This window comes from Colias philodice, chromosome 9 (assembly GCF_061535455.1).
Source record: "Colias philodice isolate Cphi_HAF_F1 chromosome 9, ilColPhil1 Martin Lab GWU primary, whole genome shotgun sequence".
NCBI classification, from domain to species: Eukaryota; Metazoa; Arthropoda; class Insecta; order Lepidoptera; family Pieridae; genus Colias; species Colias philodice.
The window spans coordinates 3,662,432-3,677,250 of record NC_143094.1 but is presented as its reverse complement, the minus strand read 5'-3'; the positions used below and the strand labels follow the sequence as shown (position 1 = coordinate 3,677,250).

Sequence of the window (14,819 nt, the reverse complement as noted above, 5' to 3'; positions counted from 1 at the left end):
CTTTTGCCACAATAGAATTCCTATTCTTTACACTTTTTGAGAATTGGTGTTTTTCATAAATTCAACGTTTTATAAGATACTCACAATTATATCAAAATACATAACAGGTTATGCTTCAGAAATGGACCTCACCAAAAATAAGCATTTATAGCAAACACCTGAAATTTTGCTAACCAATATCCAATCCGAAAGCATGTGAAAAGCTAAATAGATCCTAAAAGCTGTATTTCACTCGAATAAAATAGACCTCGTGAATTGCAGTCGGTCCAACCCCTAGTCCATTAACGCAGGCGTTCGAGCCGAAAATTACATCAAATTCACTCATAGAATCGATACGTATTTTATATCAGAGATATTTGATCTGTAAAGGAGCTCTTAGTTCGCGTAAAGTGCAAAGTGAAGATCCATTAGCACACGTTCTGCCAAACCGAGTTAAAGGTGTTTGAAGACTGTTTCAGGCACGTTTCAACCGCTTGTATGTAGCTTAATATATATTAATTTATACAATTGAATTGTGTAATTCGAAGAGGCATAAACCATATCTACGTCATTCGCTGTTAAAATAAATAGTTATCAGAAACATATGAGGTAGCAGTATTAGCACAGAATATATAATAAATAGTACTTGGTATTAGTTCAGGAAAATGAATCGATATAAGGATGGTTAGTCCCGTAGATGAATAAGTGGTATAAAAAATCTAAAATATTACGTACATATTCCGTACCACATGCAATGTATGCGTATGACTTACAAAGAATTTTCCTTGACCAAGTAATCAATTAGGGCGGTACTAAGACAGAAACCATAAAACATTGGATTGAGCCGGAAAAAAGAAATTGCTATGAACGTAGAGCAATAAACTTCGTGATCAAAGTGAATTCACTCACGTAAGTAAATATGGAATAGTTTTGCGTAAACATTTTTGTTTTCGTCCCGCGTTTGATATGTGAAAATAAATATTAGTTCATATGAAGCGGTTGACTTAGTTCTTTAGGAATAGGTACGTGCTTTAGGTACGGTTTCGTGGTTGTATAATTATGGAAATATATGATATTGTATCGCACATATTGTATACTAAAATAATATTGAGAAAGAATATGATTTTGTTACGATTTAAATTGAAGATTACTTGAATAATAGAAAGTATGCAATGCGATACGTCTTTATGAAAAGTAGCTCCTATAAAATTTCATCCGTAGGATGTTGGGAATGTGAAAACACCCAGTTTTCTTTCCAGCAGTTTTTCCACGAAATAAAGTAAAACATATTAATTAATAAGATAAATGAATCTTTCGTGTTTCATTCAAGTTGTCGCTTTTATTACCTGTAGCAGTAAAATAATTATTTAAAAAATAGAAAAAAAATGGAACACAGTTGCTTTTTATTTCCACGTTGCTTCAATTCATAAGAGAATAACTGCAAATACGGATACCTAATTTGATACCTGACCTGTAAATAGATTGTAGATTAGATATTGCAAGATTAGAAGGGTCAAGGAGGGACGCAATATAAAGCATTGTGCTATTTTTTAATGTTCTTGCTTTTAGAGAACAGAAACTTCTATACAAAGCTTAGTAGTTTTATTTTATTTTTAAGTTATTTCGAATTAAATATAGTCATAGTATAATTATTTTTAGCACAATAACTAAATCGCTTCGAAATCTCTGGAATAACCCCCAAAAGAGTGTAATTCAGAACATCTTTTTTTAAAGTCGGTTGAAAATACGGCTGTAATCGATAAAATACCACACAATTCTCCAATGAATAAAAATCTAAATAACAGTATACCTAATACCATCATTTCACGTTATAACCTACAAAAAGGATCGTTCATTGATATTAGATTATTCGAACAATCGCCATAACGAGTGTTTACGGAGTTACAATCAAAATTCACAGCGTATTTCACGAGGTTGTAAAGCGAATTGGAATGTCGGTATATTGATGGCGCCTATCCTTCATAATATCCAATATCGATAGGCGGTATACACAGCGAGCAGCCTCGCGAACCAATTGCCGCGCGAAGCAGCTCGGTGAGCTTAGTTTTAATTTTTTTAAAGGCATACTTAAAAGCTTTTTTTTAATCCAAACAAATTTACTTATTCATTCCTGTTCATATCTTCGCCGCCCGTGTGTCCAGTCGTCCTCTATTAAATGCAAAGCTCATGTAAAATTTCAATAAACTTCACGTATAAACTGAGGTGCTTCACTTAATAATTGCTTCGCGAGGCTGCTCGCTTTGTGGACACCCGCCTAGAGAAAATGTACATAGGCGTCAATAGCGCTGAGGCAAATAACTGAAAAAATGGTATAGACTGATACGACTTATTATACACTGGAGAAATAAATAATGTTGCCTTGTGGAAAAATTGACCAGTTGTATTTTCAATTGCTTAGATCAAGTGCTTGTTGGAAAATAGGCTTTTTATGGAATTTTCTTTAGATTTTTACGTAGACGTTTTCTAGCTTTTATAAATATCACCCAAACACATAAATTTATGTGTTTGGGTGATATACAAGTTTGTAATAAAGAATTAAAAATCTTAGCAACAATTTATTCCCCAAATAAATAAGGTTTTAAGTTTTTTTTTATTGTTAAATAAATTCAGTACCTCATATGGGTTTACTTTTTACGCCCATTTATAAGCCTGAAGTACCCTTTTAAGGATCACGCGTAGCTTGCTCGTTTGTTTCGTTAAGATTTATTGCTAATCCTCACACTTACAGCAATGTAATGAAAAAAAATATCTGCGAAATTCAGCCTTTCTGAATAACTCTTAAAAAATAACACTCGATTACGAGCCAGTATTATCATTAATGCTATACTAATGGCGTCTTTTCTTTGCATTTCACAGGTTTTCTAGGTAAATCGCTGAAGAAATATTATTTTAAGTGAAATGTTTCTTTTACGTAGGTATTTTATTTATGTCATCCTAACGAGCTTCACATCGATTTGAAGATTTTAATTATCGCTTTACATTATTGTATTTTATGGTCAAGTATTGATATAAATATAGAAATTTCAGAGATAGGTGAACAATAAAAGTATTGACTATAGGTATTCGTGTCTAATTACCAGATGGTATATTCGATGCAAAATTATGTGTAATCGTAGATACGATTACACATAATCGTAGATACGATTACACATAATTTTGCATCAAATATAATATAATATTATGTGTATGAAAGATCTATTTTCTGAAAGTCTTTGGATTTTGCTTTTTAAAGCTTAAAAAAAATGCGATCCACGTTTTATTCCTAAATGATATACTCACAAATATTTTTATTTAAGCTGAGTTTCCATGTACTGTAAAAAACACCCCTATAAAACATTAAAGTTTATGTTCATGATACGCCGTAAATCCTCTTTTAAATTTTTATACTTTTGTGCCTTGCCAAAATAGCCATAATATTAATAACATGTGTTATATACGTTCTACATTATATTATATTCTATCGTTTGATAATTTAATATTCAAAATAAATTGATATGTAGGAAGGTTATAAAATGTTCGATAATCAAAGGTGAAACTAAAAAAACACGTGTTTTATTTATGTTTTACAAGTCATTGAAATAAAATGAATTAAATATCTTACATACTAGATAAATAGTAATTAAAAGGCTGTTTTAAATAAGATGTCACGATCAATATAAATTTCTAGTAACAGCTGGTAATTGGCATGCAAATAAAGTCTCATCATCCTTCTGAAAATCATATTTTCCATCATGAAACAATAAGTAGGTACCTACCAACGCTGCAACAACATATAAAATGAATGCCATATTCACAGGTAAATTAAAACAATAATATTATGACATGTTATGTTTCCTTCTGCAAAATTATATCCTCAATCATGAAACAATAACCACCAAAGTTAGACTTACTACATAATATAAATTCTATATGCACAGGTAAAATAAAACTCCAATATTAACAAAATCAGATTCATTAAAAGCAATACATAAATCTAAAGCCCCTCAGCCACATCCGAAAGGATTTCAAGGCTCTGCTTCACGGACTTGGTTACGTCTAAAGCGGGTTTATCGTTAGCGATTATCCACGTAGTGCCGTTCTCCCCGCAGTGAATTACCTCAATTATACCGGTTACTGCTGACTCCACTCTGAAATAAATAAACGTTTTATCTGTAGATCGATTCTGGACCCTTTTTGATACGGTTATGAATCTGTATAGAAATTCATTAGGTATAAATCCGGTAAAAGAACTTTCCGGTAGGAACTTTTTTGGCCTATAAAAAAAGAGAAATATAATTTAATAATCTGAGAAATATCAGATGAATTTATTGATCTAATTGGTTTTAAGATATCATTTATTTAATTAAAAAAAAATGTAAAATATATATTTTTTGAAAAGTTTTGATGGATCCGTTAATTTTACAAAATAAAAAAGTGGCATGTCTGACAAATTCAATGATTAAATTATTTTAAACGAATTACCGTAGCTGGTAGCAACTAACTATTCTTCTATTAGCATTGTTTTCTATAGGTTTGTAGTATTTTATTTTTATTGTTATGTTATTTTTATATTTACAAGCCAGCAACAACAATTTAGTCACTATGTCAGTTCAAATTTACGCTCGCTATAAATATAGGTGTGCGAACAAATTGAAATTTGCCCGTTTCCGCCTCATGTTTTATGCATCAGATACTTTAACGTGTGTCGTCATTTGTCAAAATTATTCTTGAGTTTCGCTCAAATAAGTCTCTTTTGTTGAATGTTAAGCCATTCATTTATAAAGTATCATATTTAAGTTATTTGACACGGAAGTTAATGCGTAGGCGTTTTGTATTTCGCTAATTTACAATACAATAATTATTCATGATGAAGATATTATTTCAAAGCAATTTATTTATTCTACATAGAGAGAAGTGAGACAAAAATTATGAAGAAAGATATTGTTGAGGTTAGTGTACAATTGGCATGGGTATATGGGTACATATTTATCGTGAAAGAGTAACAAACATACATCCTCAAACAATCTTTCGCATTTATAATATTAGTAGTATTCCTTCATTTCATAGTTTCGCCAAGTAAAGTCAGCATACCGAAACTTTGCTTTGCGCATAAAATGGTCATGCCATTTCAACAATTCTAGAAAAAACATCCGCTTGTTTACGATCACAGAATAAAAAATCTGAATCGCAAATAGAATTCGCAGCGTCGACTTTTCATTTCCCTGGAGGCGAGTATATTCAACTCATAACAAATTACCTTTGCGGCTCCGAGCCTGAAGTTAGTCCGAAGGAATCCTTCGTGGAGTTATCCAAGTTTTGTTTGTGGACCAGTGCCGTGTCCGTGAGTCCGAGGCAGACTGTGATAACGCGAACTTTAGTCTTCGAGTACGCCTCTTCTGCCTGAAAATTTAAGTTCTTTTAACTAAAGTTTGCAAGTGCTAACTCCTTGAATTTCTACAATTTTATTTTTTAAATGAATGCTTGGTAAGTTTTAACTTCGCTACTGCAAGGCTGATTTATTGTAACGAAGCATTAAACGGAATTAGCTATGCTAGATCAATGTTTCATTTAGACTATGAAATTATTATGATTTGATTATATATAAAACTAAATCAATTCCAAAAAGGCTATCACTGAGCTGTTCCACCCTCTAATCCGTAAAATATTTATATAGAACGATTTCCGTGAACCTCAAGCTTAAATGAATACAAAACACCTTTTTTCAGTCTTTCATGTTATGGTTTATCAGAAACCAAAATCCGTCGAAAATTTCACGCCATTCTGTAATCCATTTCAGGTTCTGGTCGTATCACGGTATGAATGAGTTGTATTGCAATAGAGATTTCCACGAAAGATTGCCACTTTGTAAAGGTATTTTTTTCGATATGTAAGCCACAAACGCTATTCATTTCTTTTACAGTTTATTTTGTACGTGCAATCGCGTGATCATTACGGTTTTATAAACGTGCAAAAACACGTTTGTACAATCCCGATACGTGGACTAGGATAATAGATATAAAATTGCCACACACAACAACCAATGTACCTACCAATAAACTGACCAATTTGGACATACCTAGTTATCAATAAAAGTTAATAGATGAAAAGCGTAGATAGTGAGTAACGAGAGCGAAGTAAAATTATTACAAAAAAACTAATATTAAGCATGAGGTAATTCGCCACGAATTCACGAAATGAAACGTCGAGTCTGTATCCATACACATCCTACTCGCTCCTTACACACTCATTCATGGAGAATACTTGTGTAAAAAAGATCGATTTTTTACAAGGTCACTACCAAACTTACCGCAAAAGAATTGCTAAACTGCAGCACAGCCGCCTTTGTAGCACCATAAACAGACAGATACGAGCATGGCTTGAAAGCGTGTAGCGACGATACGTTTATCACGACTCCACCGCCGCCTCCTCTATCCGCCCTCATTATTTCAAAGGCCTTTAATGTACTCGTTACGGTTCCACACTGGAAAAGTCAATGCATTAAAAGCTGAGATGTTATAATTACATTTAGGTTCGTAAACGGCGGAATGTGGATCCATGTTGCTAATTTTTTATTCATATCCAAAACCACCTTTGTTATTAGTTGATTCGGAAGTCAAAATGCGTTATTAAGGTGATGAATTAATTTTTCTAACATTTACGGCCCTTTTTAAACCTTCGTAATTTTTATATTATTAAAGTTGTCGTGATGAAAATTCTTGACAAGAAAGTTCAATAGTAACACAATACGTCTACCGTTTTAGAAACATGATTCCATGATATTTTCTCGATAGAAAAAAAATGCAAAGTTCTCATTGTTATTTTTTTTTAATCTCTGGCATCTTGAAAATAACAAACGTAAAGTTACGACTTTTTGGATATTAACTATAAAATATACAACCTATACGTCTACCGATTTAGAATTTTGAAATATGCGATGGTTTTGAAATAAACAAGAAATACTTGAAATTAGCGCGCGACCAGCCAATATAGCGAGAGCCGCCCTGTACCTTCCTACCCCGATCGCTGCACGAGTCATTCCCGCTACGGCCGTCACACGGGGAACTTGTGTCGCTCGCGCAATCGTAACAAAGGGTGACAACACGATAAGACAAAATGAGACAAATGGGGACAATAAAGAAAATAAGAAGAAGAAACATAAAGGTTGGAGGAAAAAGAATGCTTACAATTGGAACAAATTAATGAAGTAAGTTGGTTTTATTTTAAATTTGATGATAATTGTATTATAGACGATGTTTGATATGTACCCCTGTTTTAAGTACATAACGAATGTGTAAGGTTTTTTCATTTATAGCATAGATAATCTTTTCAGAAATCCGGAATCCAGAAGGAAAATAAACCCACTGATTGTTCACAATGTGAACTCACTCCTTCGTAAGTACCTTTATTCAGTCAAAAATGTATGTTATCAACGCTCTACTGGTTTTATCGCATGATTCCATTTTTAGCAAAAAGCAACAAAGTGCAAAGAAATAAAAAATCATGGTGAACTTAGTGGCAGTATGGTGGACATAATATGGAACAGGAGCTCATTGGAGTAGTATTATATTAAAAAAAAATACGAAAAAATTTCAAGAATTACATTTCTTAGTAGGTGGTAGATAAGTATGTTGTATAAAGAATTTGATGTTGATATTTATTTCATTTATACTTACTACACCTGTGCGGGAAATTGCTTAGTACTAAAACAGGTTTATATTCATATTTACATAGTAATGTGAGTTTTCATTTCGAAAAATTTTGTGTAAGTATATTAAATTGAGTTCCTGGGTGATCTGGAAACACAATTGGGCCCGGAAGATGGCACTGCAGTCACTCCTCCTAATCACATGAACCGATTTGGATGAATATTTGTGTGCACATTTCATTGTTGTGGGATGATTGGTTGATTCGTTTTCACATTAGCTAATAATATTATGTATTTTTGTTGTAAACTTAATTTAATGTTTATAATACATTATTATTGTTATAAATAAGCCAGTGTTCGTCTCACATTGCTGTACCTGCCTACCTACCCTACCAGGGCCTAACTTTGTTCTGGCTATTTTATTTTGATTATTTGTAATGAATAATTACAATTATAATAGAGTGCAAAAAATAAATACATGCGTCAATATATTTTGTGTTTTTTTTAAAACAATTTTTTTATTTAAAAAATATCATTCCGACCGCGGCTTTGCCCGCGTGGAATTAGGTTATATCGTGAATCCTGTTTTATCCCACAGAAGTGTTCAGTTCGGATAAAAAGTATCCTATGTGTAAATCCAGGCAATTAGCTATATTTTATCAAAATTGGTAATGTAGTCTTGACGTGATTAAGTAACAACTAACAAAAAAATATACAAATTAACATCCAAAGTTTCGCATCAGTTTTACTGTATTAGTGATATCTTCCACTCTTGACTTTGACTGAGAAGAATTAGGGTTTATAACTTCTTTCAGAAATAGTACCTTTCATTTCTGGGCATGATGTAATATCTACGTCAGCATCAAATTCTATCTAAATCAATTCAGTAGTCCGCGTTATTGAGTACCATTTCATTTTATCAGAGTAACAATATTTTTTGTTATTTTAAAGATTATTTATAGCCTGTACTATTTTGTAATAAAGTAAACATTACGAAATACAATGTAATAATAATTATTAATAATGTCTAAGTAGTTGTTAAAAAGAAGATTATTTGTTTATAAGCAAGAAAATAAAACCAATAAATCAACAATTAAATAAATGTATAACAATATTATAACTGTATGACGACTCCATACATGTTTGTCCCGTGTCGACCAGCGGCAGCGCGGCGAGTTTGCAAGAATGACTTCGCGCACACCCGCGTTCGCGATAGCGAGCTATTAGACTCCGCCCGCCAAGCAGTGGATTTTTTTTTGTGTATCGTCTTAATTACGGAGATTCTGTGAGAGTCATAAAACGAGTATTTTGTGTATTTTGGCATATGGGATAGATGTATTTCGTAATAGTGGATTTTTTTTCGGCACATGATAATTTGAAATATTTTAGATAGTATTTTATTTCCCTTCACCGGGAATTGAACCCAGGTACTGCGAACTCACACTTTGACTACTATTCAATTGTAAATAGCAAAGGATATAGCACACCAAGATGATATCTCTCTTTCATCTAGCAAACACATATTTATACGCTTACAAAATATTGCTTAGCAAATATAAAGCACGTACCTTACGTAGTCTATTAATATAGATACAGAAAAGGTATTTCTATTTAAGTTACAGTTTAATATTTACTGAACATAAATACTTCTTCCAAGCTCTTGTTTATTGGAAATTGTTCCAAATTATTTGTCAATTGATAAGTTCTTCTAGGAACACATTGTTTCGTAATTCTAAATTAAATTTGTATCGAAATAATGAAGTCTCTATTCACTCATTTTAATATCTATTATATTTTTTATTGAATATCAAAAGGTAGAAATAATCTTTGATAAAAAAATCACTTGAAGATTTTGACCAAAATACTTTAAAACGTTTAATTTCAATGACTCTATTAAAACACTCTCAAGTCATCCGTGTTCAAATGAATCTTCTCCCATACAACGTTTATGTGACGTCATGCGTATCTACTAAGAAACTTACATTGTCCCCAACTTCACCCAAGATTTAATTTAATTAAACTTGGCCAATACTCACGAAATTAACGTCCACCATTGTCTTATATGAACTCTCAGTATCGCCAAGTACCGCCGCGCAGTTCACAACCGCATCCAGCCTGCGGTATTTGTCCAAGACTTGTTTATATGCGTTATCAACTTGGCCAGCATCAGCCATGTCGCATTTTATAAACTTCACTCTTAATGCACCGAACTTGTTCAAGAGTTCCCCTTCCAGGGCCGCCCCCTCCCTCGCTGCGACGTCGAGAAACGCAACATGCTGTAACGTTCCAAAGTTTAAAGTTTGCGGATTTTTCTTGAAATTTCAGTTTAGAGGAAACTGTAACTGAGTTATATATCATCCTAGAAGCCAATTGTGGTTACTATAATGTTTAAGTTTTTCATCTTGCATTAAAAGAAAGTTTTGTCAGAAGTGAAACTTCTTTAGCAACATTCAAAGATACCAAATTCGTCACCGTATTCCATGACGTGACGCTATTGCCATGACGCAACCTTTTAATTTTACTCTCAACGCGCCTAAAGAAGTTTCACTTCAAAAAAGAACACGATCTGCTTTTTTTCAATGTACTATAACTTGATGGAAACATCTTTTAAATTTATATCTTTTTTTAAGATAACATAAAACAATAACAAGTCTCACTAAATAAATTCGAAGAAATATGGCTATTTAATAGTATTAGAATCAATAAATCTACCTAGATAACAATTAATCTATAAAATTTAATACCTAAGCCAACTCGGTAGCTATCATTTTATTACACTTTTTAGTCAAGGGCAAACATAGGTTCGATTCTTTAAATAACTTATTTGACATTATAAATCTTAATTGCTTATCGCGAAAACAAAATATGTTATTTATCGCCAAGAAAACATTAACATTTATTACTCTTTATCGTCATTGCAATTCAATGAAAGCTAAATAATAATAAATTATGATTTTAATCAATTTTATTGTTATACCAGTTAATGTGATTTCAATGAAAATATAATAACTTTCGTTTTAAACTCTATAATATTAGATGCTGTTCCTAATTAAATTAACATATAATATTATGTGATAAAATAGTAATTATAGTCCTGCCTATTCTTATATTGTTTTAATTTAAGTTATTTATTCCTTTATGTGGTAACATAATATAATTTAGGATACATTCCACGAGTTATTGATTTATATATAACTAGCGGTCCGCCCCGGCTTCGCCCGTGGTACATATTTCGCAATAAAAGGTAGCCTATGTTCTTTCTCAGGGTCTAAAGATTATCTGTGCCAAATGTCATCAAAATCGGTCCAGTAGTTTATGCGTGAAAACCATACATACATACATACATACATACATACATACAAACCTTTCCTCTTTATAATATTAGTATAGATATATTTTTATCGAATAATTTCGTATATTTTTGCGTGTTATAGATAAAAACTCTATTAAATATATCGATTGAAATCTAGTTTCTTTATTTCGAATCCATTCAAATTAACATCTGAAAACCCACAACACTTTTAAGGCCTTGAATATTTAATCTATGAATACTCATCTTTAATACAATGTGAGTTAACTTCTATTATTTGCAAATGTTTGGCATAAAACATTTTCCCCATTTCGAAACTGGTGACTAATCAAAAATCATACACATAGTGTAACTCACCCTAGCATTTTTCGCCAACAATCCTCTAACCAATTTAGCACCAATCCCAGCTGCCCCACCCGTCACCAATACCACTTTCCCATCCACATCCCACTTGGCCATGTTACACCATAAATTGTCACATAAAATATATAATATGTAACCACTATCTAAGACAACACACGGATTACTAAATCAATACTAAATATTATCTCATAATTTTATACATATCGCATTATCACAAGATAAATAAAATATTTTGACACGGCCGACGTTAACAAATGCACGCGGGTAACTAATTACTTATATTATTATGTAAAAGCGTCATATGTAATTAAAAATATTTCCTATACTCGTCATTGTTACAATCACAAGTGACGTATGAAAGAAGTATTTATCAAGGTATTTATCCTTATAAGTACTAACTAAGGAGTCTGCAACTTTATACAGCAAAAAAATCCTAGTACGAAGTTTTGTTGTTGATTCATAGATTAGATAAACATAGCATTTATCTGTGGCATTTATAAACTTGCTTTCACCGAATATTACTAATCATTAAATATATTATATTATAAACTATGTATACAATAATTAATTATTTTACATATCATCATTACTCTACAATAATAATCACAAATTAGATAAAAATATACCAAATATAAGGATTTAGCGTACATCATTACGATAATAAATCGACTGTGAATAACACTCAATTAGAAAATAACATTAGGTATTGTTTTGTTAATAGATTTTCATAAATACAATAAACAACACGATAACTATAATTATGCCTGTACCCTATCGGTCTTACTAATGTGTTAGGTACCCATTGGCTTTGCAATGGATTAGCTGTTAATGCAATCCTGTCTTGTTTTTATGATTGACGTTTCATGTGAGCAAGAGAAATAGAGCTATGAGCAAGAGCTATGGTAGAAAATGGTAGTAATTTATCCATAGTTTAACTTTTTATTAGTAAGGCCGTATAGGTATATTTTATAACATTAACAATATACAATCAATGTGTAGACTATAGGTATATAATATTATGTATTAACCCTAGAACACTAACCTTATTTTTCACCGTTTAATACTAACCTTCGTCGCTTCGACTACGCTTTTTATTGGAGGGGATTAAGGGGTTTAATTAAAACAATATATTTGTAGTTATGTTTTTATTTTAAGGACAATGTATTAATCTACATATAAAAATATTACCATATTTTTTATTCAAACAGTCATCAAAATGAGATCATAGTTTACATGCTTTATGAAAGTTCTTAAAATTTTTGAAAAATTCGTACACATAATATATACCACTAAATTGCTCGAAATAAACTTTTAATTGTAAAAATAATATCTGAAAAATTAATAAAAAATATAATTTTGATAATAGCTTAGGATCTAAAACATTTGTGACACACATCAAGTTTGTGTTCCGCACACAACGATTTTTTGCACTTAGTGCACCTAATTTTAGTCTACCTTTGCTTTACGGTGGGACATATAGCATATTTATGTTTCTTTTATTTTGCTGTGGAGGGACATAAGCATCATTACTTTGCTCAGTCTCATTTATAACATTCATATTACTTCTTTCTGGCATGTTTAAAATTTATGTGATTGAGTCCCGCAGAGTATCAGTAATGTCATCAGTAATTATACCTGAAAAACATGGAAGAGGATCTAAAATATCTTGAAAAAACCGTACAGGCCCTCGTGTTATGTTTCTATGTTCCTTGAAGGCCTTCTGCTTTGTGACCTTGACTATTGTGGTGACCATATGTGTTTATCTTTCCCAAGAAGAATGGTACGTGATGGTCTTATAATTAAATCACTTGGGTCAGCTGAAGTGCTACGTTTTTCGTCTTCAATGTCACGTGGGCAGATGTATTACTACATGCCTCATAATCTTGATCTGGAAATTTCTCTTTATTTACAATAGAAACTTCATCATCACCCACTCCATTTCATGCCTCATCAGCCTCAGAATGGTCTTCAGGCTCTCTCGCAGATGAATTTTCCTCATCGCTTTCGACTTCTAATAATAACACATGAATCGTATCTAAAAAATAAAATAATAGGCACCATTATAAAAGATAAAATAACGTAATTTTAACTTAACTAAATAGTACGAAAAGTTACGTTAATACTAACCTTCGTCGATGTGACGAGCCATGGTTGCTGGTACAGCGCGTGTGGACCTTCCACACACAAAGCACTACCGTCCATCGCAAGAGCAATGGGTCGGCTGAGATTAGCTGAAGTTAGAAAACCATACGGTCGCGCGCGTAAAAGTTATAGCGATTTTTTTGGTGACGCGTCGTCGAATCGACGAAGGGTAGTAATCTAGGGTTAAAATGTAAAAACAGTCGACTTTAACGTTTTCACCATATCCATAAATAGATTCGTGAAGTACATGGGCTTTTTGGTTGCAAAATAAACACTTGAAGCTGAAAGAAAATTTGAGGGTAACGGCTGTAGTCAAGTGGACGCGAGTGAATCGCGATTGAAGAGCTAGTCAATAAAATAAATTGGACACTCTAAGTTTGAAGTAATCTTGTGATTTTGACGGATACGGAATTATTAAAAATTCATCGCGCTCTTGAAAAGAAGTGGTTCTGACCGCCGCTTCGAATGAGTTTTGCTCAGCACTCTCAATTTTACACGACCTTGCTTTTCAGCACTTTTAACGGAATAGATTTTACGATGGAACTAGATAGGAAGGTGAATCTTGTGTGAATTTTTAACCGACTTCAAAAAAAAGGAGGAGGTTATCAATTCGGCCGGTATGTTTTTTTTTTTTTTATGTATGTACACCGATTACTCCGAGGTTTCTGAACCGATTTACGTGATTCTTTTTTTGTTCGATGCGGGATGGTGTCGAATTGGTCCCATAAAAATTTTATTCGGATAGGCCCAGTAGTTTTTATTTTATGAGCATTTTTGTCTGTAATTGTAAATGTTGCAAGTGCAAGTTTGAAGTCGGTTGTTTTTAACGCAGTTATCACATGTACGTTTGGATATACTTTTGTAAAATTGTATGACAACTGAAAATTCTTGAAATAACTTTCTAAGCATGCTAGTTGATACCTTAAATATAATTATATATAAGTGATTACTTATAAATAAATATATGATTAACTACCTATTTATTTAGGTAAAATATTTTTATACCTTAAGACATAGGTATCAATTACTTAACCGAATAATGTTTACAATCAATTATTGGCTCATTTCGTTTTTTTCATTAATAATTATTACGATAATACGTGAAAAATTATCTGGAACATAAATTACAAAAATAATATGTGTAGTATTTCTAACTACGAAACAACATATTAAAGACGAATATATAACAATTTTAGCACCAATACACATCTACACATAGAGACGGACAGCAAAAGACCAAATAATACAAAGAGAATACTTCGTATCAAAGTTCAGTTAAAGCCAGTAGGTACAGCAGAACACATATTTGCCTATTTCTCAAAGGACAAAAGCTTGCAGCTGTGAGCTGTGTCGAGTCTGTCCTTTACTCTCCTTTGATAT

At 32.2% G+C, this 14,819-nt stretch overlaps 2 protein-coding genes and 1 long non-coding RNA gene across 3 annotated transcripts in view; 2 read left to right on the top strand and 1 right to left on the bottom strand.

Moving 5' to 3' along the window:
- LOC149485732 (uncharacterized) overlaps positions 1 to 14,819 on the top strand; it is an 82,363-nt gene that overhangs the window by 47,601 nt on the left and 19,943 nt on the right. The window lies entirely within an intron of this gene.
- LOC149485733 (15-hydroxyprostaglandin dehydrogenase [NAD(+)]-like) lies at positions 3,673 to 11,557 on the bottom strand. The gene is made up of 5 exons (XM_089698714.1): positions 11,292 to 11,557; positions 9,661 to 9,900; positions 6,287 to 6,460; positions 5,237 to 5,379; positions 3,673 to 4,127 (listed from the first exon to the last, which is right to left on the bottom strand). The coding sequence occupies exons 1-5, from the start codon at positions 11,391 to 11,393 to the stop codon at positions 3,974 to 3,976; spliced, it is 813 nt and encodes a 270-aa protein (XP_089554840.1). The 5' UTR covers positions 11,394 to 11,557; the 3' UTR covers positions 3,673 to 3,973.
- Positions 6,608 to 8,596, top strand: LOC149485734 (uncharacterized). Its single transcript, XR_016316019.1, has 3 exons — positions 6,608 to 7,183; positions 7,310 to 7,371; positions 7,446 to 8,596. It is a non-coding gene; the product is annotated as an uncharacterized LOC149485734 (long non-coding RNA).

What these genes read in the sequence shown, in the direction of transcription:
- LOC149485733 (XM_089698714.1), bottom strand. Translation starts at nt 11,393, where the DNA reads ATGGCCAAGTGGGATGTGGATGGGAAAGTGGTATTGGTGACGGGTGGG. An exon ending in AGTTTAGCAATTCTTTTGCG is followed by an intron (nt 5,380 to 6,286) that starts GTAAGTTTGGTA and finishes TTAAATTTTCAG; the next exon opens with GCAGAAGAGGCGTACTCGAA. An exon ending in TCAGGCTCGGAGCCGCAAAG is followed by an intron (nt 4,128 to 5,236) that starts GTAATTTGTTAT and finishes TATTTATTTCAG; the next exon opens with AGTGGAGTCAGCAGTAACCG.